Source organism: Gallinula chloropus, assembly GCF_964237585.1.
Source record: "Gallinula chloropus genome assembly, chromosome: 14".
Classification (NCBI taxonomy): Eukaryota; Metazoa; Chordata; class Aves; order Gruiformes; family Rallidae; genus Gallinula; species Gallinula chloropus.
Window position 1 is genome coordinate 4349568 of NC_140099.1, and position 26609 is coordinate 4376176.

The 26609-nt window shown below is 42.0% G+C and overlaps 1 protein-coding gene across 1 annotated transcript in view; it reads right to left on the reverse strand.

The window, feature by feature from the left end:
• Positions 1 to 26609, reverse strand: part of MNAT1 (MNAT1 component of CDK activating kinase) — a gene marked incomplete at its 5' end in the record, with an annotated part of 120491 nt that overhangs the window by 22208 nt on the left and 71674 nt on the right. The window contains one exon of the mRNA XM_084270510.1: positions 13181 to 13302. Coding sequence (XP_084126636.1) covers positions 13181 to 13302 — 122 coding nt within the window. The remainder of the gene's footprint in view (positions 1 to 13180; positions 13303 to 26609) is intronic.

Sequence of the window (26609 nt, forward strand, 5' to 3'; positions counted from 1 at the left end):
CTACCACACGGCAGCTACACTTCTGGGAGCATAATGCCTTTTGCCAGCGGAAAAGCAAAATTTTTGGAAACAGCTCGTTAAGAGAAGACATAATCGATGAGATTATGCCTGGGTTGGAGAAAAAGGAGGAGGAAATAAAGTGAAGGGACTCAAGGAGCCTACATGCTTATTTAGATGTCTTTTTCCTAGAAATTTTGCTATATTTAGCATGTCTTCTGAACCTTTTTTGTTTAGTTTCTTTTTTTTTTTTAAAAACATCAGAAGTATGTATAAAAAAGCCTCTCCTTTATTTGTATTTCTTGCTTTTCATATTGTTTTTGCTTTCTTAAGGAAACTGGCAGCTGAAATGCTGTTCTAAAAACAAGTCACAAACATTTAGCAGTGTTGCCACTTCAAACGCCGGACTCAGCTAAAACGGCGGTGTGGCAAGACGATGCTGTTTCAGCTGTTGGAGCCCTCAGAAAGGGCAAAAAATGCTGAATAAAACCAAAGTATAAGTAATGAGTCAACAAAAAGTTTGGGATTTGCTGCAAATAACCATCTTTCAAAGCAGCCCAAAATAGAGGATGCACTATTCTGTACTATCACCTTCACCCCGCCTCCCCAGCCTATGTGGTCCTCTCTATTCGAAGCAGCAAGGACTTCCCAGTGCCTAACATTGCTATTTAAAAACCCAAATAAACCCATTTTGCAGATAATGAAGCAAGGCTCCAATGGAAAAAAAGAAGGAAGAAAGAGGGAGAAAAAATTAAAGGACAGGCCTATAAGGGGCTTAGATGTTTAACTATCATAAGATTTCAGAGATCTGACCTTACTAGCTTTCCTAAGCTCACCCAAAGATGAAAGTAGTGGGAACAACAGCTCCCTCTCCAGAGGTCTAGGTTGGAGTCCTGCTGTACTTACCTGCCATCCTCATCCAGGTGTGCTGGGCAGATGTTGACATGTACCTAAACTCCATTACTCCTTCATTCCCTCCAGGGAAACAAGAGGTACCCCCACATGTACAAGGAAGCCACGAAATAGAGCCAAATACGAGTACCAAATCTCATGTATTTGCTATCACCATTCAGAGAGTGTTTTCCTAAGAGGATAAAAATAGTGTTAAAAGAAAAGACGTTTTCTTTTCTGCTCTTACATTCTCAGGGCAGACAGCCTGTAAAACCTGCTACTGTAGTACATGCAGGCAGCTGATGTTAGCAGATAGTTCCAGATGGTTTTTCAGCATTTCTGTTTCGAAATACAGGAAAGTCAACTAGCAGCCAGTAGCTCCCAGTAAAGCCAAATACCTACTAACTCAGCCAAGCTATTACCCTGACAAACAGCCTGCAGCACTAGCGTGCCGCTACGCTGCCGCAGCTCTGTCACAGAGGTAGCCACGTTCCTTTGCTCCATCTGCAAACATCCCTGAGCCACGCTGAGCACGCCCCTCAATTATCTGCAAGTGCCTGTGAGCACACACAGCTCACCCACTGTGTTGCAATGCAGAAGGAAAGTCGTATCCACACATGCTGCCCAAGGGTAGGAACAGTAAAGGCACTTCTGGAGGCCTAACCCTCTTCCCAATGCAACCGCTACTAATCCCCTCTGCCAGGGACAGGAGTGGAACTGGACCTCTGTCGAGCTTTGATTTTTATTTCTGGCTCTGGGGTCAGAACTAGAGGTATAAAACACGTCAGGGAACGTGTGAACTTCCTACAGCTCTGAGGAGAAGGCAGGGAAGGAGTCTGGCAGCCTTAGCAGCAAGAACTCATGCAAAGGGTGAGGTGGCTGGCTGCTGTCATCTCCAGGGTCAGCACCAGCTCTCACAACACTATTCACTGCTTGTATGTCCGTAGAATCAGACACCACCAGCTTTATATGTTCTTCTGCTGGTCCATGCTTTTCCAAACACATTTAAGGGCTAGATAAATTGACTGAATACAGTCAATCCAAAAAGTCTATAGATCACTTCTGGGCAAGTGAGAACAAGAAAACAGTTCCACAAAAACAGTCACTTGAGTGACTCGTCTTAGACAAAAGCCAAAAGCCAAGAAGGATCCTACAGCCTGGACTATTCATGGCCAAGTACACCTTATTCACAGGAGAATCTTGAAAGCAAACTCCCCAACTGTCCTGACACCTTCCCAGCAACGCTTGCTTCTCTTCTGGTGAGAAAAAAGCAAGATGCACCTACCTCACATTGGAAAAAAAAAAGAAACAAAGACAAAACCCCACAAAACTCAAGGCAAGATTTTCTTTCCATATTTCAGATTGTCAGCAGACTCTGTATCTGCGTGACTTTTCATTCCAAAATTAACTGTGTGCTGAAGAGAGTCTGGAGCAGCAGAGTCTTTATGCTTCCAAGTTTTGAGATGGCCTCAGAGCGCAGACCCTCCTCTCTCATTTCTGGAATACTTTTTGACAATTAACAGAATCAGTGACCACAGAGCAAGAAGTCTGCCCAATCCATCAGGGTCTAAATGTGAAAAGAGGAGGAGGAGAGAGGGAACCTTCTAATGACAGGAAAGGGAGAAGAGGTGTAGATTTTTTTTGGCTTTATTCATGAGCATTTCCTCATGAATTCTGGAAGAGAGTCAGGAAATAAAGATAGCAGCCAGAACTCACCTTCTGCATCTTTTTAAGGGAGAACTAGAAAAATGCAATAGTAGCAAATCACAGGATCACAAAAGCTAGGAGTTGGAAGGGACCTCAAAAAATCATCCAGTCCAACCCCCCTCCAGAGCAGGATCACCCAGACTAAATCTCACAGGAACGCATCCAAGCAGGTGTGAGTGTATCCAGAGGAGACTCCACAACCTCTCTGGGCAGCCTGTCCCAGAGCTCCATCACCCTCACAGTGAAAAAGTTCCCATGGAACTTCCTCTGCTCCAGCTCACACCCGCTGCCCCTTGTCCTATCACGGAGAAAAGCCTGGCTTCATCCTCACGACTCTTGCCCTTTACATACTTATCAACATTAATAAGGTCACCCCTCAGTCTCCTCCAGGCTAAAGAGGACCAGTTCCCTCATCCTCTCCTCATAAGGAAGGTGTGCCACTCCCTTAAGCATCTTGGTGGCCCTGTGCTGGATTGTTTCAAGGAGCTCTATGTCCTTCTTGAACCGAGTGGCCCAGAACTGGACACAATATTCCACGTGCGGTCTCACCAGGGCAGAGCAGAGGGGGAGAAGGACCTCTCAAAATAAAGGAAATACAGAAGTAACCTTCTCTACAGAAGGCCACCCCAGTACACAGAGTTGGCAGAAAACCATGCTATAGAGGTTGTTTGGGAAATTCTCAACAAATATTAAAGCCACAAGCATGACGATACCTGCATTTTTTCCAAAGTTGATGGAAAAATTAAAGCATGGGATGCTGCTCTTGAGAACAAAGGAGTCAGAAAGACTTTCCCCCAGGTTTTGAGGAAAGAACAAAGAAATGGAGAAACTATCTTGAATCTCTCTGAAGGTTAACAGAGTCCAGAGGACAGAAAGGAGCATCTGCATCAGAGCCAGGACCACGGCACCTTTTCTATCCTTCCAGAAAGTCTGACTTGACTTTTTGTAATGACAGAGCAGAGGTCCCCGGACACATTCCTAATGGACTAATGCCAACAACAGCCAAGACATGGGACCTCCACTTTCTACAGGGTTTGCCCTCTTCTCTTTCCTCATCACTGGTATATGGGTTTCTAATGTCCAGCCTCCAAGGACAGAGAAGGAAAGAAAAGAGACTATTTTGCTTTCAACAGAAAGCAGTCCTCATGCTCCATAGTTACGCACAGTAACAGCCAAGAGTAAGTGAGGAACCACCAACCTGATTATTAGCTGGGCATTAAAAGCCTAGAGAATAAATATGCACAGCTTAAACAGCATCTTAGAAAAAACATGACCTCTCCATCAGGGCAGCAGCTTACTGGATCCCTAAGCAAAAAAACTGTCCCTGCAACAAATTTCAATTGATGGGGCATTAAAAAAAACTGAAATAGACTGCTCCATTTTGGGGGATAGAAATATTTAAAATATAGAAGAACACAACCACTTCCAGTACAAAACTAACCAAGCATGTAGCAAGTGTATTACATCAACCTAAACAATAAATCTAACCTGCTAATATTTTCAACACCATACTTTGTTCTCACACACTTTTGAATTACTCTAACACTATTTCCAAACAAATCCTTTCACTGAAGAAAACATCAATATATCAAAACTATTTTTTAAACTAATGAGTTTCCTCTTTTGCAAAGCAATTATTTTAACTACTGAAAAGGTTTCCATGGCACCTTCCACTTCCAAATGACAAATATCAGCAATAGCTGGATTTAAAACAAACAAACTGAAACTCCCAAAACAGCAGTGTTTGACTCGAGGAAAAACATTTAAATATTTTCAAGCAGAAGAACTGAAAAACTTATTCTTACTTAAAGAAAAAAGTATGTATGCACACCTGCTGTTCTATCAATCTAAGCAGGAAACCATTTCACTGCTGCATCATAAGTAGAAGAAAAGTGCTTATTAAAACATTAATCACAGTCCATTATATTCTGACTCCATGCCAGAAGTTCCCATTACATCACTGAAAATATCTATTAACCAAAACCTGATTCTGACAAGTTACAGAAGTGTAGTGTTTAGGATTTAGTAATGTAAAAGTCAGTTTTAGAAGAACAGTTACACAATTGATTTTGCAGTGGCAAGCAAGTATAATTAATTGTTTTTGTGACATTTATTACTGCAATGGGGTTGATTTAACTGGTGTTTCTACTGTAAAATTATTCAAAAATTATTTTAAACTTCATCTGCTTTTATTAAACACATTTATTGTGAAGGTATTTAATACCCTGGGCTGGCTAAACATTTTTAAATGTGCTGGATATACTAGTACATGTAAACCTGTATTGTCTTGCGTAAATACAGGCCTTGTTTAGAACTACGGCTCACAGGAAATTATGCCAAATGAAAACCATCTCCTCTTCTCCTCTCCCACTGAAAAGGATTTATGTTTTTACATTTAATACCAGTTAGGGAAAGAAACAAAAATATAGTGGCTCTACCTCCAAGCCTGAGCAATAGTTCATCTGCAAAGTCCAAATATGTTCCAACCCCCCGTTTCGTTATTAATCCGGCCTAACTCGAGGGCCTCAATTTAGAAGCGGGAGAAGTGAACAACTCAATCCCTTCCGGAAGCCTGGCACTACAGGGCTTGTTTACCTAGAACAGTTTTCAACTTATTACCAAGGCTTTAAAACCAAAGCCATGAAAATCGCTTCACTAAACGCGTATATATAACCTCCAGCCTGCCAACAGGATTGCGGGTACTTTCTGTGACCCTCTGTGAGCTGGGTGGAGGAAAACTCTTCTGCCAAAAGAACAAGACAAATCAAAGGCATAGAGCACGATGGAAAAGACATAACCATGCTCTGCAGGTGTAAACGGGCAGGTTTACAGGCCCTGTCATGGAGAAGCACCACAAACCAGTGTTGGCATTGTCAGTGGCCTTATTGTGGGTGTCAAGCAACCACGTAGTCTCTCTCTCATTTAATATAGAGGCTGACTTGAAGTGAAAGCAGTGGGTGCTTATAAATGACTACTATTTGGAGTATTAATTGGTGACACCCCCATCCTGCAGATGCTGGCATTTAAGAGACACTGAATTCAAAGCACCTCATGTCCTTCATGTCTGTGATGAATCAAAGGGGCCCAGAACACACAGAACTAAGAGCAGCTGTGCTTTTTCGGGTTTTGTTTATAAAAGGTTTGGGTTCCTCTTCTGCCCCCTTGGCTCAGTGTACATGGTCTCTAACTACAAAGAAGAAAGCTTTGAACATTGTTGACTCCTGATCACTGAGAAGAAGACTACTCATCAAGAATAAATCTGCAGAGCAGCTACCTGAAGGAGGTTAAAGACTCAAAAGCAACATCTTGAAAAGCTGCATAAATGGAGATGGACTAGTCAGGGTTAGGCTGTGGTTGGACTTAATGATCTAAAGGGTCTCTTCCCACCGAGGTGATTCTGTGATTCTATTTTGCTGGCTCTTCCATCCAATCTATATATACTCATACATAACTCCCCCTTCTTCCAACAATAGTGTTGAAGGGTGTAGGAAGCGTCCTCTCTCCCTCTTTTCAGAGTTCCTTCTCGCAGTTTTATTACAATGGAGTTCACAAATGCCTTAGAGAGCAAATTCAAAACAGGATGCTCCTCACCTTTTACTTCAACTACAGCTGAGACTAAATAACTAATTTGAAAGATTAGTCCATCCAAACAGACCCTTCAAGAAAACTATGACAGTGTTTGCCTAGACTACTCCAGAGCAGGAGTACCTGCACAGTAGCAGGATACCAGCACTGTCTCTGCAGGTGCAGATTTCCCGGTACTTTGCAACACCAACTCCACAGCTGCAGGAGACACTGCTGGGTTCAACTCCTACCAGCTTTCAATACTAAGGCAAATATTACCATCCTGATTTGTTTGGAAGCAATTTTAAACATTTCCTGCTTAATGCTGTAGCACAGTTTGCCAGACAACTCTCCATTCCTTACGCTAAGGCTCTGCAATTTTTTTTTTCCTTCATATTATATGTATTTTAATAAATGCCTGATTTAGTATTCTGCAAGCCCACACTACAAAAAGACTATTCTGGAATAAATGGTATAATTACATTTCCTACAGCGAACTTGTAATCTCTCGAGTATTTATTCTAGACTAAACAGCCTTAGTCAGCTGCCCTGTGTCTGATTGTCGATGAAAGAAGCTTGTTTGACAACTGCTTCGAGCAGAAACATATTTTTTCCATGATTGCATGAAAAAGTAAAAAAACATTACCAGAGCAGTATTCCGAGTACAGAGCCTCGTGTTAGATCGATGAGTTAATTTTGAAGCCAAACGCCAACAAAAACAATTACTATGGACATTCTGCTGTCATGGCCAGCTTTTGAGGTTAATTTAGTGGTACGTATACAGCTACAGCCAACTTTACATACAAGAAACTACATGGTGTGTGCAGGCTTCCTTCTTTGTTTCTTTATATATTTTCCATATTCTCTGCTTTTATAACCCCCACGAGACCTTTTACGGTTACAGGACCTACACTATACCCACAGGTGGGCGGGCAGGAAGCAAAACTCTCCGTTTCATAAGCAATCCACTTTTAATATATTCAATCGCTAATGATCTTGACAGAAGAGCTCCATGCAAAACACCATACACTACAGGGTGTCGTTTGAAATGTTCACAGACGTTATTGCCAGAAAGCTTTCTTAAAGAGTGAGATTTCAGGCTTACTAGAGGCTGTGTCCCTTTCCTCCATTTCTATACAGTTGGAAAAACCAGTGATAATCTACCTCCTCTACATTAAATTTGCATCCTTCCGAAGTCCTGTGATGAAAGCTGTAGGATTTCTGTAGGATGCTAAAGGAACACAAGGCAGTTTCTGCCTCAAACCAAATTAAACTAGTTTACACCCAGTTCTGTTACCTTTTTCCATCCTTTCTTGAACAAGATGGCACTTGGCCATATCCACTGTTCCAAAAGAAGCATATCCACACAGTACTTCTGCTGTCACTCATAGGTTTTGTGTGCAATTATTCATGATAAAAAGAACAAATTAGTACTCTGTATGCAAATGGAGCTGTGTCTCTAAAGCAATCGTCACTTCTTACCCGCCAGTTCTCACTCATTAGGTGCCCGACTCAAAACTCATCGCAGCCAACAAATCTTCCCAGTGAGGATCAGGCCCTGCAACAGGAGACACTGGGAAATTCAGACCAGATGCCCTAGTAGCCAAGAGAATTCCTGCAAGGAAGAGTGCAGCACGCTCTCTACATGTTCTCCAAAGCAAGACAAGCTTTTCTTGCTTTTACTCAATCTTTTGCCTCTGACTACTGAGTTTATTGAGCAACTATATTCTATTTAAAGGAGCAAAATGAATCCAGTGTTCAAAATCAATGGGCCAAAGCAGATCAAATAATCCCCCCCGTTTGTGGCTTTTCTCCTTTTCCAAGATTCAAGAAATATCCACATACCCCAATGACAAACAGAGCAGATGTGAAAAATCACCTGCTACGAGTTTTTAAGCCTGGCAATCCTGTCATACATTCAAAAATCCTTTCTTGTTTCACTGTCTTGAACCCAACACAGACACAGACAACTGATCCAGCCAAAGACCAGATCCGTTATGCTTTAAAAGCAGTTTGGAGAGCATCCTTACCATTGCTTCACTGAAATAAAAAAGTCATTTTAAATAAAATAAAATAAAGAAAGTCTGTGATTGACAGCAAAGAAGTTACCCGAGTCACTTCTAGATTAAGTGCCAGAACTCTACATGTGTTTCAAATTACACTACAACACTGTACAACAGAGAAATATGCAGAAATTTTCCACTTGAAATGAAGGTTAAAAATTAAATGCTAACAAAGCTCGAGCATATAGGAAATCCAACCTCCTCATCTGAATTTCAAAATTTAAAATGACTAACTTGCCCTATGCTAGGAAAAAAAAAAAAAACACACCAAAAAAAGGGAAAGGATCAATCCAGTTTTAGCAGTGAGCTAAAATGTGTTTGTTGTACATACAGACTTCCCAAGCACTCTGATTTTGCTTCAGTACTTCCCCTCAACTCGATTACCTCCCCTCATCAGTGCTCACCACTATTTGCAGCATATTTAAACAAAACACTAATTCACTGGAGGGCTCCTAACAACATGGTTATACATGAAAACAAGCTGATAGATCAAAGGGAAGGTACATTTCCCCCCCCCCCAAAGAAAAGCAAAGATTTTTTTGAGCAAACTGAATTTTTTTATATACAAGTGTATATATATTCAGGATGGATCTCTCCAGACAAAGTTAAGCAGGCAAACATAATTGCATTTTAAGCTGCTCAGGCTCGACCTGATTACAAGGTCTACACAGAAGTTCTCTGTTAAACCAGAGGATTTTAAGTGGAGTGCAAACAGCAATTTTTCAGCTTAAATGTAAAATACCTTTATTTTGTGAGAATAGGACTGGTGCTGTGTTATGAGTACAATTCACATTGGATTGCAAGAGACACTTCTAAACTTTGAGACATGAAGTTCACACATCTTTACCCAAAATGTTAATCGCATAAGCAGATTTTTTGATTTATAGTGAGATTTTAAGTAGCTGGTGTATGGCTCTTCCACAGCTGTAAATACTTGGTGTGAGAATGCTGTATGGCTGCTTCTGCTAGCCATACATACTTAAAATTAATGCCAAGAATGTCTTCACATTTTTCAGGACCTCAAACAAACATTGTTTTGATCCTCAGGGGTTTTTTGGGGGGTTGTTTTTGTTTGGGTTTTTTTTTTTTTTTTAATCAAAACTGCATAACAAACATGCATTTTAAAGACAACAAGCTAATTTCCATCCCCATCCTGTTTTGGTCTTTCACTACTTGGCATGTCAGAGTTTGTTATATTTTTTTGTCTAGTTTGTTTTGCAATAAGAAAAATCCAGACCTCCAACCATACAAATTCAGTGTGCTCAGCTGAAACAGAAAAAAGGAAAAAAAAAGGAAGAAAAACCAGACAAAAGCCAAAAGACAGGCTTTTTTGACCCTCTTAGAAAACCCAGAAGTAATGGCAGTGAGTGCCCGAGCATCCAAGCACTCTTGCTCTCTCTCCTCACACAGGGCTGTTAGTCATCACAGAGAAACAGGGAGCTGTAGACTCAGCTGCCAGGACAGCTACATTAGTTACAGTTATCCAAGACCCCACTTTTCCCCAAGGACAGCACCACAGGTTTGGAAGATGTTGTTATACAGGTCTTCTCCTCTTCAAGTCACATTTCCATCTGATAGCTGAGACAGGCGTGAGCTGGGCTTCCCAGCCTCAACACCCCAAGTGACCTTTACCACCCAGATCAAACCATCACTGAAATGGCACGTTCAGACTGTGTCTGTGGGGACTCAGCCACTGAGACTTCCTGCCATAACCCCACAGAGGGGTTGGCAAGAGAACCTCTATCAGAGGCTCTGGGAAAGCTTCATAGACTGCTTTGGGTTGGAATGGACCTCAAAGCCCGTCTAGTCACACCCTGTGCCATGGGCAGGGACACCCTCCACTAGTCCAGGCACCCCAAAGCCCCATCCAACCTGGCCTTGAACCCTGCCAGGGATCCAGGAACAGCCACATCTTCTCTGGGCACCCTGTGCCAGGGCCTCACTGCCCTTCCAGGGAAGAATTTCTTCCCAATATCTCATCTAAATTCCCCCTCCCTCAACTTAATGCCATTTCCCCTTGTCCTGTCACTACTTGCCCTTATAAACAGTCCCTCCCCAGGTTCGTGACCCCTGCCATAAGGTTAAATCTGGTCTACAATCTTGTGTGGTACATACTGCTCCCAGAAAACCACCTAATCCAGGATTACTACCTAGACTTCGTTACTTCCAGAAAATCTTCTGCCATTAAAAGAAAAATTGGGGGCTGTCTGAAGGACAAAGCCCTACACATTACACCAATCAATTCTGTTGGGGAAAAATACCCAGATATCTACATCTTCATTATTCTAAGACATCCAACACAACAGCATAAAACGCATCATAAAGATGTTAAGGCTTTTCTGCAGTGCAAAGGGGGGAAATAAATTTACAGACCCAAGAAAAACTGAAAAGAAGTTTCTAAAAAACAGTTTGAACATGGATTTCCTCTTTGCAAAACATGCAAAATCCATACAGAAGAGCAATGGGGAGGATGTGGAATCAAGTTTATTGAACCGCATGTGAAGTTTTTTTGTAAAAAATTAATGAACAAATAATATAAGTAATGTTAAAAAGCAATTTAATATATATATGTATAAATAGCCCCCTAACAAACGTTCTCAATGATCCCTTAAGAATTGAACCTTTTTCTTGCTATCTGCTAAGAAACTTCTTGCCAGCTGTCTCCATCACAGCAGTTTCCTAAGAAAAGCAACGCTGATGCTGAAACTAAAGTGAGTCTTGCAGATGGTAAGAGATTAAGATGTGAATATTCAAAAAGCTCGGTCTACTGAGTGCTTTAAAGATAATAAACTGTATCTTTAAAGAAAACAATAATCAAGGCAGTAAGTCACACTACCAGAAGTGAATTCAAACGTCTCCAGGCTGGCAGTGTCTTTGCAGTGATTCTAGATGATAACAGCCTGCGTGTTTGAGGGAACTATTTGGCAGCAATAAACAGCCAGAGTTCAAACTGCAAAATTATTAACAAGAACATAAAAAGAAGAAGAAATAAATTAATTTTTAATTTAACCTGTCCTTATATGAGTCCAAATTAAAAGTAAAAAACTCTTTAACATTGTGCCCAGCTCTTCTGCCTCACCCAGGCAGCTGTACGCAGCTGCCTGAGCAGCCCCAAAGCAGGGACCCAGGCACATTAGTTAAGCATTCATCACCAGCAGGAAATGCGCATGAGTTCATATAAACACAGAAACACAAATATATAAACGAGTAGCCCTGCATGGCTTAAGGTGTTTCAGACACCCCATGGAATAGGGTTAGAGTTGTACCAGCTGGGAAGCTACAGCATCGATATATTTGTTTTGGAATTGCAAACAGCCTCAGGACTCAGAAGAACTCTTCTGATGGGCACCACCCACCCACCCACCTCCTGGTGCTACCACAGCCACCCAGCACCCCTGCTGCTCTTAACTCTTTCATCACCTCCAGAGCCACGCTGGAAAGCCCTGGCTGTTTACACTCAGAGAAGTAAAACGACTCATCTCCAAGAAAAGACTGCGAGTGGTGTTTGCAAACCTTGCTCCAAATACCCTGGCACACAGACATTGCAACATTAAAGGGTTTTGTTTTGCAAGGGATTGGGTTGCCTTCCAACCAGTGTCACAGGCAGTGAGATGGGATAGACAGAGATAGGAACAGGGTTCCTGCCAGATCTGGACACCAGCATTCACTGAGAATCCTCCCTGTGCAAGTCATCTCCCTCCCACTGAGCGTTTTCATTTGTGGTGTGACTCGGGGCTGAGATGGCCTCAAAGCCCACCCAAACTGGAGGTCCCTCACAGCTGTGCTTCATCCAAACAGGTGGTGAAGGCTGAGTCTGGCTCTGCCCAGGTTTAAACTGCTAATTAATATTTGATTTCAGAAGTTTGATAACAGATAATAAAAGTTACAGGCATCAGGAGGACAGAGAAATAATTAAAGATGGAGAAATAATCCAAAGGCAGAAAACCTCAATCCCAGACAGCCCTGAATTTTCTGAAGCACCATTAGGTTGCTTATTGACATTAAAAGGTTTATCTACCACTACAATTTTCTGGAGGAGATACAATTTCTCCCGTGCCAGTGAACTATGTAGGATTCCTGTTTGGGCTTCAGTGGTCTCTGAAACTGCACGCTAAAGCGTCTCAACTTTTCTCAGCACTTTGTGGCTTCAGTTCTCCCATATTGCAGAGTCAAACATAAACTGTTATTTTTCTAAAACTCTTTCTTGCCTTGCCAGTCTGCACATCCACTCCCACCACATTATTTTCCAGCCACCGTTAAGTGCTGGTGACCTTGAAAGTGAGGCCATGACAAGTTGGGTGACACCGGCTATCCCAGTAGCTACACCTTTTCAGGTGGCATTTCAGCTACGAACACGTCTCTAGAGAGCTGCCACGTCACTTTTGGACTTCCCAGCCTCCATTACCCAGGCACAGCAGGGTCCCAAACTCCTTTCCAAACATGGCTGCACACCACGATGCCGCCAAGCCGCTGGACCGGCCCCTGCCTTACATTTTTGACAAAGTTAAGCTCTGTGCTTCATTTCTCACAAACGCAGTTTGACTGTAGACAGCAGTCGACAAGTAAATCTACCCTTTTCCATGGCAAACAGCCCAACTTTAATATTTTTACTGGCTTACAGCTGGGTAAATTAAGCCCCAGATTTTTATTTATTTATTTTTTAATACCGTGCAACTGAAAATGAACAGCTACTTCACTGAGACTGCCAAGGACAACCTTAAAAATCACTAATGCAATCCAGTCCAGCTCTCAATAGATCTATAAAGGCTACAGGACCAAAAATTTCAGCTTATCCACCCAAACAAAATGTTGGTTGGGCAGGAAGTGTAATATTTCGTTAAGATCCTTTAAAAAAAAAAAAATTAAGATAAAAGCCCTGTGTGCTGGCAAAGTGAAGATGGTAACAGTCCCAGCTAGAGAGGCATGAAATGGGAATTAAAACTCGCCGTGTTACTTACCCCAGCCTTCCCAGCATTTCGAGCTCTGGAACTTGAGGTCCATATGTCTCCACTTGCAGAGGCTGATACTCATACAGAGCTTCCTCCAGTTTTTGAATGGGAGCTAGTGAAATATGCTGACCCTGGTAAAACAAACAAACAAACAAACAAACAAACAAATAAATAAATAAACAAATTTCTACTTGCCAGGTCAAGGTTTTGTTTTGGCTTTTTAAAATGCAATGCAAACAAAAGTTTACACCGTTAACTTGGTCCTGACAAAGACCATCCCATTAAGAACATATTGCCTACTATATTGCTCATTTTTTTTTCATTATTTGAGTTTTTTTAATGGGATCTACAGTTTAGAAGTAATGTTTCATTAGCTGTAACTGTTTGGACAAGGTAGGAGGAAAGGGGGTAGTTTTATTGAAGGCAGGCTTACCGTTACAGAGCGCAGCTGCTTCCAGTGTCACCAGTAAAATTATTATTAGGTAAAAATTTGGTTTATCAGAAGTAATATCAAACAAATGTCTCTGAGCAACCCTATTTGATTCTGTAATCAATGATTTCCTGAAAGCCCTAATTAGAAAGGGACGCCGCTTTCATTCCTCTCTGCAGGCTTTGGGAGCTCCCATATATAATGGCTCTCAAGACAGACTTTCACAGCACAACACAATTAATTCATTCAGCAAATTCCCATTTGTTTCATAACTAAAAATACAGAAGCACGCAAACATAAACCCTTCATTCCAGGTGGTACTTTTGCAAGCCCTTCTGACCACTGAGAAACAGCTAGACATTCCCCCTGGCCCCCCCACAGTCCCTATCACTCTGAGCACTCACAAAACAGGAGACTTGTGGCTAGAAAGGAGGGGTCAGGAGGCTATGAGATAGAGCCAAAGTTAACAGATGTTGCTGCGTGACATTCTACACTGATTTGTTGATCTTTCACACAGTTTCAATTTTCTACTGTATTCTATGGTGCTCACAAAAATTAGCAGCAGCAGCAAAAGGACAGAGGACTCCGAGCTCCCCCAAAACATCCTGGCTCCCCCTGCAGAAACTGAGCTTCACATCTGCAAAAGGCAGGAATTTAGGAGAGCAGTAGTATTGTTTTTGTAGACATTTTGTCTGCAAGAGGAGATGGGAAGCTTTCCATGGTGTAATGCTGTGTGTAGCCCTGGTTCCCAGTGGTGATCGCTTACTGAGCTTCGCTTCCCTGGGGCCAGTCGCAGAAGCATCTACTCCCTCAAGTGGAAACTAAAGGCTCCTGATGTAGGACACTGGGTTAAAATTAACTAAAGAGAGGGGAAGAAAAAAACCTATCAGTAGATGGGGAAAACTGTTAATTAAATTTGTGGTTGAGGACAGTGACCTTTCTGAATTTGGAGCATGGATATTTTTGTTTTTAGAGAGTTGCAGAAAATAGCACAGAAAACCAAAGATATAAGTCCTTGAGAAGTACTTCCATGGATGTAGGCTGATCTCTATGGAAATATCAGCAGCTGAAATTTTCCATCAAAACAGCTCTGTGTTTGGGATGAGAATTGATAGTTCTGGGCTTTTTCTGCCCTACCCAGGAGCCTGGCAGGACCTCAGCTAACACTGTTACGGTGACAGTGCCCTGAAGGCAAAATGTGGTGAACAAAGTTCTGGAGTCAGCCATGAGTCACCCTGACTTTCATAGTTAGCATATTGTTATTCCTGGGCCACAAACTTCTGCTGCAACATTAAAAGTAGCCAGCCACGTATTACCCAAAGGGAAAAAGAAAAAAGAAAAAGAAAAAAGTTAGAAAAAGAAAGGTTAAAAATCCAGCTTTAATGTGGCTTCATGGTATTTTAAAATACAAATGCAGGGTCTTTCTATATTGCTAGAAGTTTTCCACTGACAACCTCAAGTTCCTAAAAGTATTGTATTTTGGAACTACAATCACATGGGCATGTTACACCCATTCTAAGAGAGTAATGTTTAAATAAGGCTTTTTGATTTAAATTTTATGAGTATCTTTGTCTCTAACCAAACCAAAGCGAAAGACATCAACCTTTTACATGTGTACACCCTCATCCAACGAGTAAAGAACCTCAGTCTTCCCAAATCCAGAGTAATTTTGTTCCAGGCACAAAAAATTCAGTTCCAGGCAAAGATCAAAACCACGATAAATATTTTGAGAAATTACTTGAGTATAGAAGGGAGCAGCTCAGATTGCAGGAGCCACATCTCTGGAGGGTATCACCAGAACAGCTGCTTGCTGCTAGTGGAGTTGCCACTGGTGCATTCCTAACACTTTTTTAATGAGAGTGACTTCTGCTAATGTTGGCCAAGAGACACACAAAAGCTCCCTACAAAAGGGCTGGGGTCATCACAAGCCTCTTTCCCCACCACCATTTACAGTGCTACAGATGTCCATCTCTGGGGATTCCTGGGAGGACAGTATGAAAATGTTTTGTTTGTCTCCCTCAATCTGTGGGGTTCCTCAGAAGAGATCGTGATGGCCATTTACCCTCACATAGTCAACCAGTAGCTGCAAGGGACCGGACCTGCCTATGAACAGTGGGGAGACTGGTCAGCACACCAGCTGTACAGTGGTGTATGGAGAAGCCACTGACCCCATGCCAGGACTCCTCTGTGAGGCAGGGTATTGGAAAAACACCACACTGAGGTGTCCCAGAGAGCAGATCATCAGAATGGGAGCAGTGTTCAGAAACCATCCATGCTTGAGCTGGTCTAACCTCATGTCTAGCCCAGACCAGGACATTTTGTTTTCCTGTACGAAGCCCAAGGACTGGTGGTTCAACCAAAGCACCATCTTCTAAAAAGCATCTGATCTAAAGATTTCAGATCATAAAGAACAGAACCTAGGTAAGCTCTTCCAGTAGTTAACTATCTTCACTGTTAAATACTGGCAGCTCATTTCTGGTTCATCGAGTTACAAAGCCCTGGTTGTCTCCTACACCTTTCTCACCAACATATCAGCCCATGGCACAAGTGCAGGAACCAGTACATACTTTTTCATGGCAGAACAGCTACACTGGTTTGCATCCAGCCAGCAGATCTGCACCTCAAGGAGATTGTGCAGCTGTATGACACTGCTCATTTGTTTTCCTTTCCCAAAATCACTACTGTAGCTGATGGGCTTTAGCAGCATGGAGAAAAAAATCCCACAAGTGGCTATAGTTCCTGTCCTGTAGCTGCCTGGTCTTTAGGTAAAGACTTTTTCCTACAAGCTGGCTATTAGTCTGCCTTGACTTGAGGAAGCGCTAGATGATGGACGCTGAAGACTTACACCATACATCCTCACCTGAAAGGGGCTCAAGTATGATCTGCAGATGCTTTGGTGAGTGGGCTGTATCCACACCCACTGACTCCTTACAGTGCAGTTACAGCAGCAAGGCTGCACAGGCTCCTGAGCTCACGGTGTCCAACTCATTCAGCCCTGCACAGATCACACTGAGGTCCCAAGAGTGGGTATGGCCCAGGCTGGTGCAAAAAGGTGGAGATGGAAACCAATGGAAACTTACCAGTGAAAAGCTTTGTCTTTCCTCTTTTCACTGATGCTGTGATATGGTACATTCACAATAACTCTTTTTGAAGTTAAAAGGCTCAATCTGGCCACTATTATCTCAGTTAAAAGCAATTTGACCAGCAGCATCTCTGGTTTGGGTCCCTGACCTGAGTGGTCCCTAGCCATTTGACTGAAGACTGGTATAAAAGGCAAGCTGTTGTGTAACTTCAGAGACATCACAAGAGACAGCAACTGTTACTTAGGGCTTGCACAGCACTGTTACAGATCCAAAACCCATTTCACATCTATGAGGTAAGATTTTTAAATTTCCTGTATTCCACCTAGACAGCCAGGCTCACCTCTTTCCAGCATTAGGAGGCATTTATCATCATGCTAAAACCAAAATGAAGGCAGCGGGTCCAAGATCCTGCCTTTGCATTGCTTTTGCCTGACAAACCTAAGATCTGACGTTGTGGTCATGGGTAAGTATTTCTAATTCCCCTCGGATGCTGTAATGTTTGTGTAAAAGAAGCTGACGGTATCCAAATGGAGATCGAAAAAGTCTTCCAAGAACACAGACAACAGACTTTCCTGCCTCCTCTCCCTCCCACCCCTATCTTTGTGGCACACAAGTGTTTTTTTTCTCTGGGATTATTTTAGGCACCATAGCTGTCTATTACATTTTGGAATGTATGGAACCACAAAACACACTGCTAATTAGAAGGCAGGCATTTGCTTATCCTTATGACTTTGTTTATGTAAAAGATTGCACGGCAAAGGATTTGTGAGTGACTGACTTTCCATTCATGCACTGTAAGGGTTTAGAGAGAAATACAGGATTAAATTATGAGAGGGAGTTTAAATAACGTCTTTGCACTACATGGAAGACAGACTTGCTGATTTACTTTTCACCACCTCATATATACTGTTTGAGACATCTCTCAGTTTAAATTCTAAGACACAAATCAGTAGATGATTTATGTTTCAGACTGTGACCCAACATGGCATTAAGAAAAAAAAAACTACAAGGAGCTTATTTTGAATAAATGTCCTTTTAGGAAAAGTCATAGCTATTAGAGCATCAAAATGCTAGTGTATCAGTGCATCTTTCACACAGGGGCTTGGGGGGAAACTCTTGCCAAATACCAGGTGTATCAGTATTTGCCTGCTAGCAGAAAGAGGTATCTTAGCACCCAGAGTCCAGAAATACCAGCTTGAGGTGCAGCATTCATACTTCTTCCCATCCTGTCGCCTCTCCCTTTCCCCGCCTCCAAAATGACACTGGCTCCCTTTGCCTCCCTTCACCTCCTTCCCGCCGCAGCAGAAAGAAATAACAACTGACAGTCTTCTCAGAAATCTCTTGAGTGCCAAGGAGGAGGAGAACAGAGACCAACACCAAAAATGCACTAGTGGGGGAAAGAGGAGGAACAGCTATGCCACAAAAACATCCCCAGGCAAGAGACAGAAGCCAGAGATCGGCATCATTCAAACTTGTCCAGACAAAGCAGGTTTCTGTACTCGCAGCGGCTGGACTCGATGATGCAGCCAAAGCTTTTTGCTTTCTTAGTTTCCCTCTGCTGAAGAACTCACTCAGGTCTGTTATCATCATACTGCCAGAACACAGCACACCTCAGATAACAGAAATAGTCATATTCATGTGCTAAATCTCACTGAGTCAGTTTGCGGCAGTTTTAGTTAACTCTTCGCCATCCCCACCTTGGCAGAACGAGCGCACAGCCAGTCGAAAAGAAACTGAGCCCTGAGGGATGCCAGGGCACAATGCTGCTGAAGCACACCCTGAGCATTGCTGCCACTGTATGCAGTGGGGCAGAAAGGGTAACAAAGCCCCCTTCTGAAACGCTGTCATTTGAGTGTGCAATTATCTGACTGCTTTCCAGTGAACAGTAGAATACGATAAATTCCTTGAATTTTTCAGTATAAGGAGTCTCAGGAAAACATTTTACTTTTAAGCTCTCAACAAAATTCAGGTTTTGGAAAGATTTCATGTTAATAGAATTTCTTAGAGAACAATATTAATGCAAATAGCTTAAGCAATGCAGTCTGAGGCAAAAGCTGGGGTTTGAGGTTTTCTTTCAGTCCCCACTCTCCCCGTTCACTATTGACAAATCCATGTCAGCAACGCTAATACGGCTTTCTGATTCTGATTAACTACTTACTTTGACTACAGTAACACTCAGGAAAAAGAGAATGAAACTGATAGATTTGGAGGTCTCAGTTAATATTATTTTAACCTTTACCCTCCCTGTCTTCCACAGCTTTTTTAAATAAACATGAAAAATGTCAAACTAAAATGTGTAATTCCATTCCTTAGCCTAAAATTCCGATGCCAGTGAGGCTTTTCCAAAGATTTACATATCTGAAACTAACTGCTTTTAAAAACCAACAATAAATCTAATTACTTAACTCTGAAAAGCTGACAGAAAAGAGACAGAAAGCGAAGGACTAATCTGACAGAAACCAACAAAATCAACATAAGTTTTCAGGTTTTCCTGTTCATCTCAAAACCAGAATCTGACCACAAGTAGCAGGACAAGAGATCCAAGATTCACTCCCCCTCTTCTCTCTGGGGTACACAATTTGAGATGCTTACTGGCAATGGGAGTAAATTTACTTTTTTTCCCCTCCACAACAACTTGGTTTGCTTTCTGAATGTCAAAATAGATTCATGAGATATGCTTTAGGAATGGCAGCAATACAGCAAGAGCACCAAAGCAGCTATTAACAGTCACATATATGTGAGTTGTTGCATGCAAACAGCTACCTAGGAAATTAATCACGGAGCAAACACAGGCTCACGTTCTACTTGCCTCCAAAATTTTCCTTTACAACTTTCTGACATAAGTAATTACCTGACCAGACTTTTCTTTAAGCTCCTGCCAAAAAGCCCCTTTCTCTAATCTCTCTGAAGAAAGTCTGTGTCCATCTAACACACCGAAACAACAATTCTTCTGGGTCAGCGCCAGCACCAGGGTTCAGCGACTGCTCTCTCCACAGAAAAGCCTGGTGCCCTTTCTTCACACCAACGGATCGCAGAGCCTGTTCGGTACAGCCCTCTCTGGTGCTGGCTGCTGGAGCCCAGTTAGGATTCAGGGGATAGTCTGGATGTTTGCTGCCATGAGTCACTTGCTCATTTTCAGCAGAGACTCCAGAGTTCTGGCACGAGCTCCCAAGCTTTCCTCAAAATCTCCAGCGCTGTTCAAAGGACAGCCCGGTACACCAGACAGCACCGGGTTTGGAAATGAAGGATTAAAACACAGCAGCATTTTCATGTAACTAATAAGCACACAGATCACCCTTCTGGTTTTCAGCACTTCTTTCTCAATCTTGCTCCCAACTTGGTCTCAGTTCCTAAGCGCTTACTCGCTTTTGTACCATCCACCTGGCTGTTTGCAGAAGTTCAGCTGGCCCTGTACCTTTTGCTCTGGCTCCCAGGAGCTCTGCCCTGTATGTGATATCTATTTGGACACTTTCAGCTCAACCAAAGAGCCGAGCCATGCCATGAACTGGCCACTGCATGGTACTCAGACATCCTGGGAGTGCCAACTGAATTTGCAAACATCAGCTCAACACATTCCTTTTCCTACCATGGCTTTCACTGTGCTTTACACAGCCCTTACCAGGGTACAACCACAAGCTCAGTTTTCAGAGACAAATTTTCACCACAGGTGACTCAAAGTCAATGTTCTGTCAGTTTATTATGCCAATTTCCAGTGCACTGTGTTACCAATACAGCATTAAGCAGAATTAAGCAAACTTTTACTGCATATCTACCATCAGACTTCTGGAGCCTCGATCATTTTGATTTGGCTATCAACAAAGCACAAGGTCTGCAGTAGCCAGCCTTATTACAGGATTAAAGGCTTTGATATAATATTGTTTTAAATACCTACATTAAGGGCCTAATTTTTCAAGGGATGTAAAGTACAAATCAGTGGAGGTCAGAGCACAGCAGTAGCTGCGCATCATTCAGGGACCAGCAACAACTGTTTGGTTCTTGGTACAGCTGAATCTACCAGTGTTCCTATTTTGTTCCTGTTTTGTTGCAGTAAAGCTGTGCAAGAAAATCATGTAGGATTTCCTGGAGAACAGTGGAACCTGGAAAAATTAGCTGCTTTATTAGTAGAAAAGAAGCTCGTGAAGAACTGTGCATCATTGTACTCCCCTATCTGCTCTTTCTTCGGATCCTCTAAAGCAGCTCCCCACCATCCAGCCACAGCTATACAATATTGTTTTTAAGGAATGTAGAGCCTGATGGGTGATTTAAAAAGAAAGACTGCTTATAATAACAAAACTGAACAGAAAGCTGACCTCAAGTCTGTAGGAGATGAGAAACTCTGCGTGCGCGTGTGTGAAAATCAGAGACACATTCCCAGTTTCACTGAGCATACAGCCTAGACCCAGATAAATGTTGATAAAGATGCAGAGCACCACACTGAGCATGGCTTATGTCTGCCTGATAAAGAGAAGAAATAAAGTGAGATTCCTTGAATAGCTAGATTTTAAGGGGGAGACTGCTAAAGGTTGATAACTGGCAAAAGAAAGCAGGGGAAGTTTTTTTATTGCAATGAGGACAGAAAAAGAAGAATAAAATAGGAAAAGGACAATAAAGGCAGATGAAAAGAAAAGCAAGAATAGCATAGGGAAAACAGAAAGATAGAACACCAGAGAGAATTATTAGAAACAGGCAAAAAGATAAAAAGGAGAAATTTAGGAGACAAGTGAAGCTTAAAGTAGAAAAATGCAGAGAGCATCATCAGGCATTAGCAGTACCTGATGTGTCTTCACAGTATTTGTGGAATTCATTTGCAGAAAAAAAAATGAAAGCTGAAAAGTAGTTTATTTCTAAGCTTTTTTCCCTCGTTTGCCTGCAGAGCACATACATAGATGTTAGCTGATTATTCTGGGGACAGGAAGAGCCACACTGCTAATGTAACACACAGCTAATAGCACCACTTTGAAGATGCATGTTCATTTTGTCTAACTAAACAAAAAAACCCTCCCTGGGGCTGAACAAACTGTATTTTTAATCTACACAGAAGATACTCTCTTGTCCTTCTAGATAGGTTTAGCTTCTTTGCAAGCAAGTCTCCATCTACGTTTTAAATGGCTGTATCAAAACGATGCTTAAACCCATGACAGCTTTCAAAGTGCAATGACACTTGGATTTTAGCAGCACTTTGGATTCACAGAACTTCAGACTCAGAAAGTCTATTTGTAAGCCCTGGCTGATCCTGAGAGTGTTGCAGAAAGTCCATCCACATACCCAAGAAGTACCATAGCCTATTGCATTACTCTGTTTTCAGTGGCTATGGCTTTGTAGCACCTTGAAGCACAATAACCAGAAACACCTAAGGTATCTTTAGTGCAAAGAAAAAGGAATGGTTTCTGCCATTAAAAAAAACCAACAAAGAATAAAAAAATTTAAAAATCTACAATATCATTTAGAGAAAACAGAAGCTGCAAAGCAGTGATAGAATCACAAGGTAATTTTACTGAGTCCTAGAAAAATCCCAGTTATCTATTTATAAAATAGAGAACCCTCATCTGATTTATCTTGTTCACCAGCTCCTTTGTGAACCCTTTTGCTAAAACACTTGTACTCAAATAATAATAAAAAAAAAAAAGCCAAGTGTCACCACAGATTCTGAAAGAGGAGACTGCTGTGAAAGCAACTGCAGCACAAACATCACATTTCCAGCACGTTAAGAGAGGCTGCCGGAGTATTTCCTGCTATAGGCTTATAAGACGACAAGTTTTGCCTTAAAAACAACACTTCCATTGTAGAAAGGAAGATTACTATATGCTCCAACATAACTACTGGCTGAACACCCTGAAATTTAGTAATATGCAGCACAGGGAAAGGAATGACTCAAATGCAGCGTGCTGGCCATCAGGGCTCACATCGCATGCCACAGCTCCTTACGGCTTCTTGGGAAACAACGCCAACGAGCTGTAACCCAAGAAAAAGGAAGTCCCAAGAACAAGCATTAAGAACATTTGTTAATCAAAAGGATGAAACATATAGGAAGTTTTAATTTCTCTGACTTTCCTCTATTATTTCCATACAGTTAAATATGTTCTAAGGTCACAGCTGATGCAAATGTCTCAACACTGGCTTGGGGCAGCTGCTGCTGCTCTGAGAAACAAACTGAAGTGAGCTGATCATTTGAATTCATCTAAACCTCATAATATTGAGACAAATAAAGCAAAGCAGAGTTTACTACGCAGTTCAACAGGCCATGCCTCACATCTCTGTGCACTTCAAAGTTATAATTCGATTAACTTTACCTGTAAGCTGGGGAGAGCATAAGGGAGAAGAAAAAAAAACTCATTTTCTCCTCAACTCTGAAAATAGTTCAGAGTCAAAATCCCTATATAAGAAGTCATAAAAATAGTTTGGTTTCTGGTAGCAATAACAAAAACGAGGGCAAGATTAATTCTTACACTTTTATGGCAAACAATCTAAAGCAGATGTTCAAGAATAAGAGTGAGATGTCAAAGCAGTTAATAGGAGCTTTTCAAAACCAAACACAACAAGACAACTTGCAGCTTTGTGTGCTTATATAAAACTCCAAATCACCTCAGTCAGCTCCCATCTCTTGCCCTTCAAGCCTAAGCTGCCGCAGAGCGGTGTCTCCTGAGCAAAAGCACACACACGTGAGCTTCGCCGATTCAAGATCGGGTTCTGCATCGGGGCCCTTAGGAACAGAGATGTGTTTCCATGGTTTGAATATCCAGTGTCTCTGGAATAAAGCCCCTGTCTTTAAGAGACAGAGCATGTTTTAAAGGGATCTAAAAAAAGTTCAGGCCGTGTTTACATTTCCGCTAGAATACTGCAGTTTGCAGATAGAGATCAAACTTCACGTTATAAGGTGAAAACCAACACAGGCATTCCTTAGAATCAGACTTCAAATGGGTATTTGAAGTTATCCACACTTTCTTCTTTGCCAGTTCAAAAGGACTGCTGATCATAAAGCAAACCTGAAGATATTAAATCTTTTTAAGTACAAATTTCACAAAAGGCGATGCGTGCAAGCAGGAGACCTGAGCCCTTCCACGTTGAATACGGCAGAAGTTTGTGTCAGGTAACGATAAGCACACCCTTTGCACATGAAACCAGCTTTTATTGTGAACACGAGAGACGCCGCGTTAGCTTAAAACGCCGCTCGCTTAGATGTGCTTTCCAAAAAGGCCTTAAGCAGGATTATATCGATTTAAATAAAGTAAATTAGGCAAGTTTTTGCACTCCAGCTTCCCACACAAATAGGATTTGCCAAGCCTTTCGAGTCTAATCAGTGGTACAATCATACAGGTATAACAAGAGACTGACTCAGCACGCGCATACACTTCTAGACTCACCAGCAAGAGCTGAGTTTTGGCTGACCACGGAGAATTGTCTCCTAAGTCAGTCAGCCCAAGTCTCCATCTACCTGGAAGCCATCCATCCAGCAACACGGGGCTACCGTGCATCTGCACCGACGTTCCACTACACTACGTGAAACACAAACCCGTCGCTACAGGCATCGGAGTAACTGATACTGCATCACTCGAGTCAGTGGGAGCAAATCAGAAACTCTAGAGTACATATGAATAATAATAGGTTTTGTGTTTCCTTTCCCAAGCGCTGACAGTTTGGAGGGGTATTTCCCCCGCCCACCATTGCTGAACTATAATCACATTCATTTTGTCGTGCCAAGGCAAGCTGTTCAAGAAGCTTTCACAGCACATTTGGCTTAGTAAGCCAGGGTGAGTTTTTTGGGGATTTTGAACTATCCAAGATTCAATAAGAAAAATAAAATTAAGGTAAAATATATAACTCTCAGGAAAAATCCATTTTCATTTAATGGTGGCATATCTAAATGTGTTACCAACCAACCAAGGCATGTAAATCACTAGCAGCCTAAATAACTTTGCCCTAACTCTGGATATAAATAAACTTCTATCAACTAGTAACATAGTGAGAAAAACATGTTTTCTCCTTTGGTTCCACATTAAATCCTGGGTCACAGTTAAAACCCAACACTGCATCAGCTTTTCCCTGCCCTGACTCCTTCTCACAGCCGTTGCTGTGTTGGCTGAAATCTTCATTGCAAGCACTGAGTGTCGATAGCCAGCGTGTCTAAGAGACCTACAAGGAAAAAAACCCCAGCAGAGCCTGAAAGCAGCTCACCTTACAAAATCAGCCCAGCCACTCCAGCAGTATGTCGGTCTGCTCCAGGGCACTGGCAAAAGCAGGGAGTTGCAGTGACTGCTGCTATCGAAACAAGGAAATTCAGATTTTTTTGAATCTTTTACATTTTATGTTTAGACCAATACTGAAAGGCAACCCTCAAGTGCTACAAAGAGCTCCCTGTAATTCACACAAGCAGTTGAGTCATGGCAAAAAAGCAGCCCAGCCGGGATAATGCATCGCTGAACGAACATGCATTTGTTTCTGTCAAGGGCTACAGTTTGCTTTTAATTATTCATAATGCTTTGGAATGTACTTGGATGGGTATATTGTACATACACACGGCAGATTTAGTTTTAGAAAAATAACCAAGTCTCAGTAATTAGGGAGCATATTTCTGGGCTAAAACGCCGTGTGTTTAAATGAGATGCTTTTTGTGTGCACACGGGTGTTTCTGTGTGTATCTACACACACACACACACACACACACAAATAATCAAAGCCACGAGTTAAACAGTATAATTGAACACTTTGCAAGCCCCTGTAGAGCCCAAATCCCATGCAGATTTACACACAGGATACACTGAAAGTCAAGTCAAGTCAAACTAACGAATCTATTTCTTATCAGGAAATTTTACCATACGCTTACTTGGGGCTTAGACCCAGATTCAGCAACACTGATTCAGCTGAGAAAACCCCCAGCTTTAAGCACACAAAGAGCCTTACAAAGCCAACAGTACAGTCACATACTGATTACTTTGTCTGGATTGTGGCCTACAAGTCCAGCCCAACAAAGCCAAGCAAGCCTAAACCTGATGGCGTAAACTGAGCCCATCCACTTCCCTGCAATTACCTATGACAATAAACACAACGGTCTAGGAAGCTGAGGCTTGCAGGAACAGGTCTCCAGAGAAACAACCAGCACCCCAACGACTCTGGTCTCTGCTCCTTGTCCCTCTGTAGACCTATCCTATGGCTCAGGAGTCAAGCAGCTCACAACCAGGTATTAAACACCAGCATTTGCCTGGTCTACAGATATGCATTGATGATACATTGATGGCCCTTAGGGACCAAAATGCAACAAGGGCAAAGTAACCAAGCTGAGAGTTAAGCACGCTTGCTTAATTTGAAAGCACATGCTCCAGGGCTTTCTGGGTCAAAGCCAAGATGATCCATATCTTATGATATCAAGCACCTCTGCCAGTTTTAGATCAAAAATTTTAATACAACTGTTTCAATAATATCATTAACCAGCTCCATACCCAGGATACCTATAGTAGGGTGAATTTCCCCGGCCACTTCTGAAGCAAACACCTACCAGTATCAGTGTGAGTTTTCCTATGGCTGATCGTGCCTCTCTAACTCGAGGGGAGCATCAAGAGATTACTACAGTAATAAGAAGAGAGATTTTAAGAAGACTACAGGCTTCCAAGTACTCTCTCAAGAGTAGTTATTTCTTACATAAATTATCCTGATTTTATTATCTGGGCCCCAATCCCATGGCCTACAGAAATTGAGAAAATAGTGCCACTGGGGACTACAGGTAACAGGGTCCATTACTCATACCAAATCGATTGAGCATCATTAGAAAGCTACTTTACAGAAAAAGTTTTCAAATTTCTCTAATCTTGCATTTAAACCTTTAAAGGGAAGACAGTAAGCAATCATAAATCATGCAGACACATGTACTTGGTAATCCACACAATCTGAAAAAGTAGACCAGAACTCTAAGAAATGGCTTAAAGCAATAGCC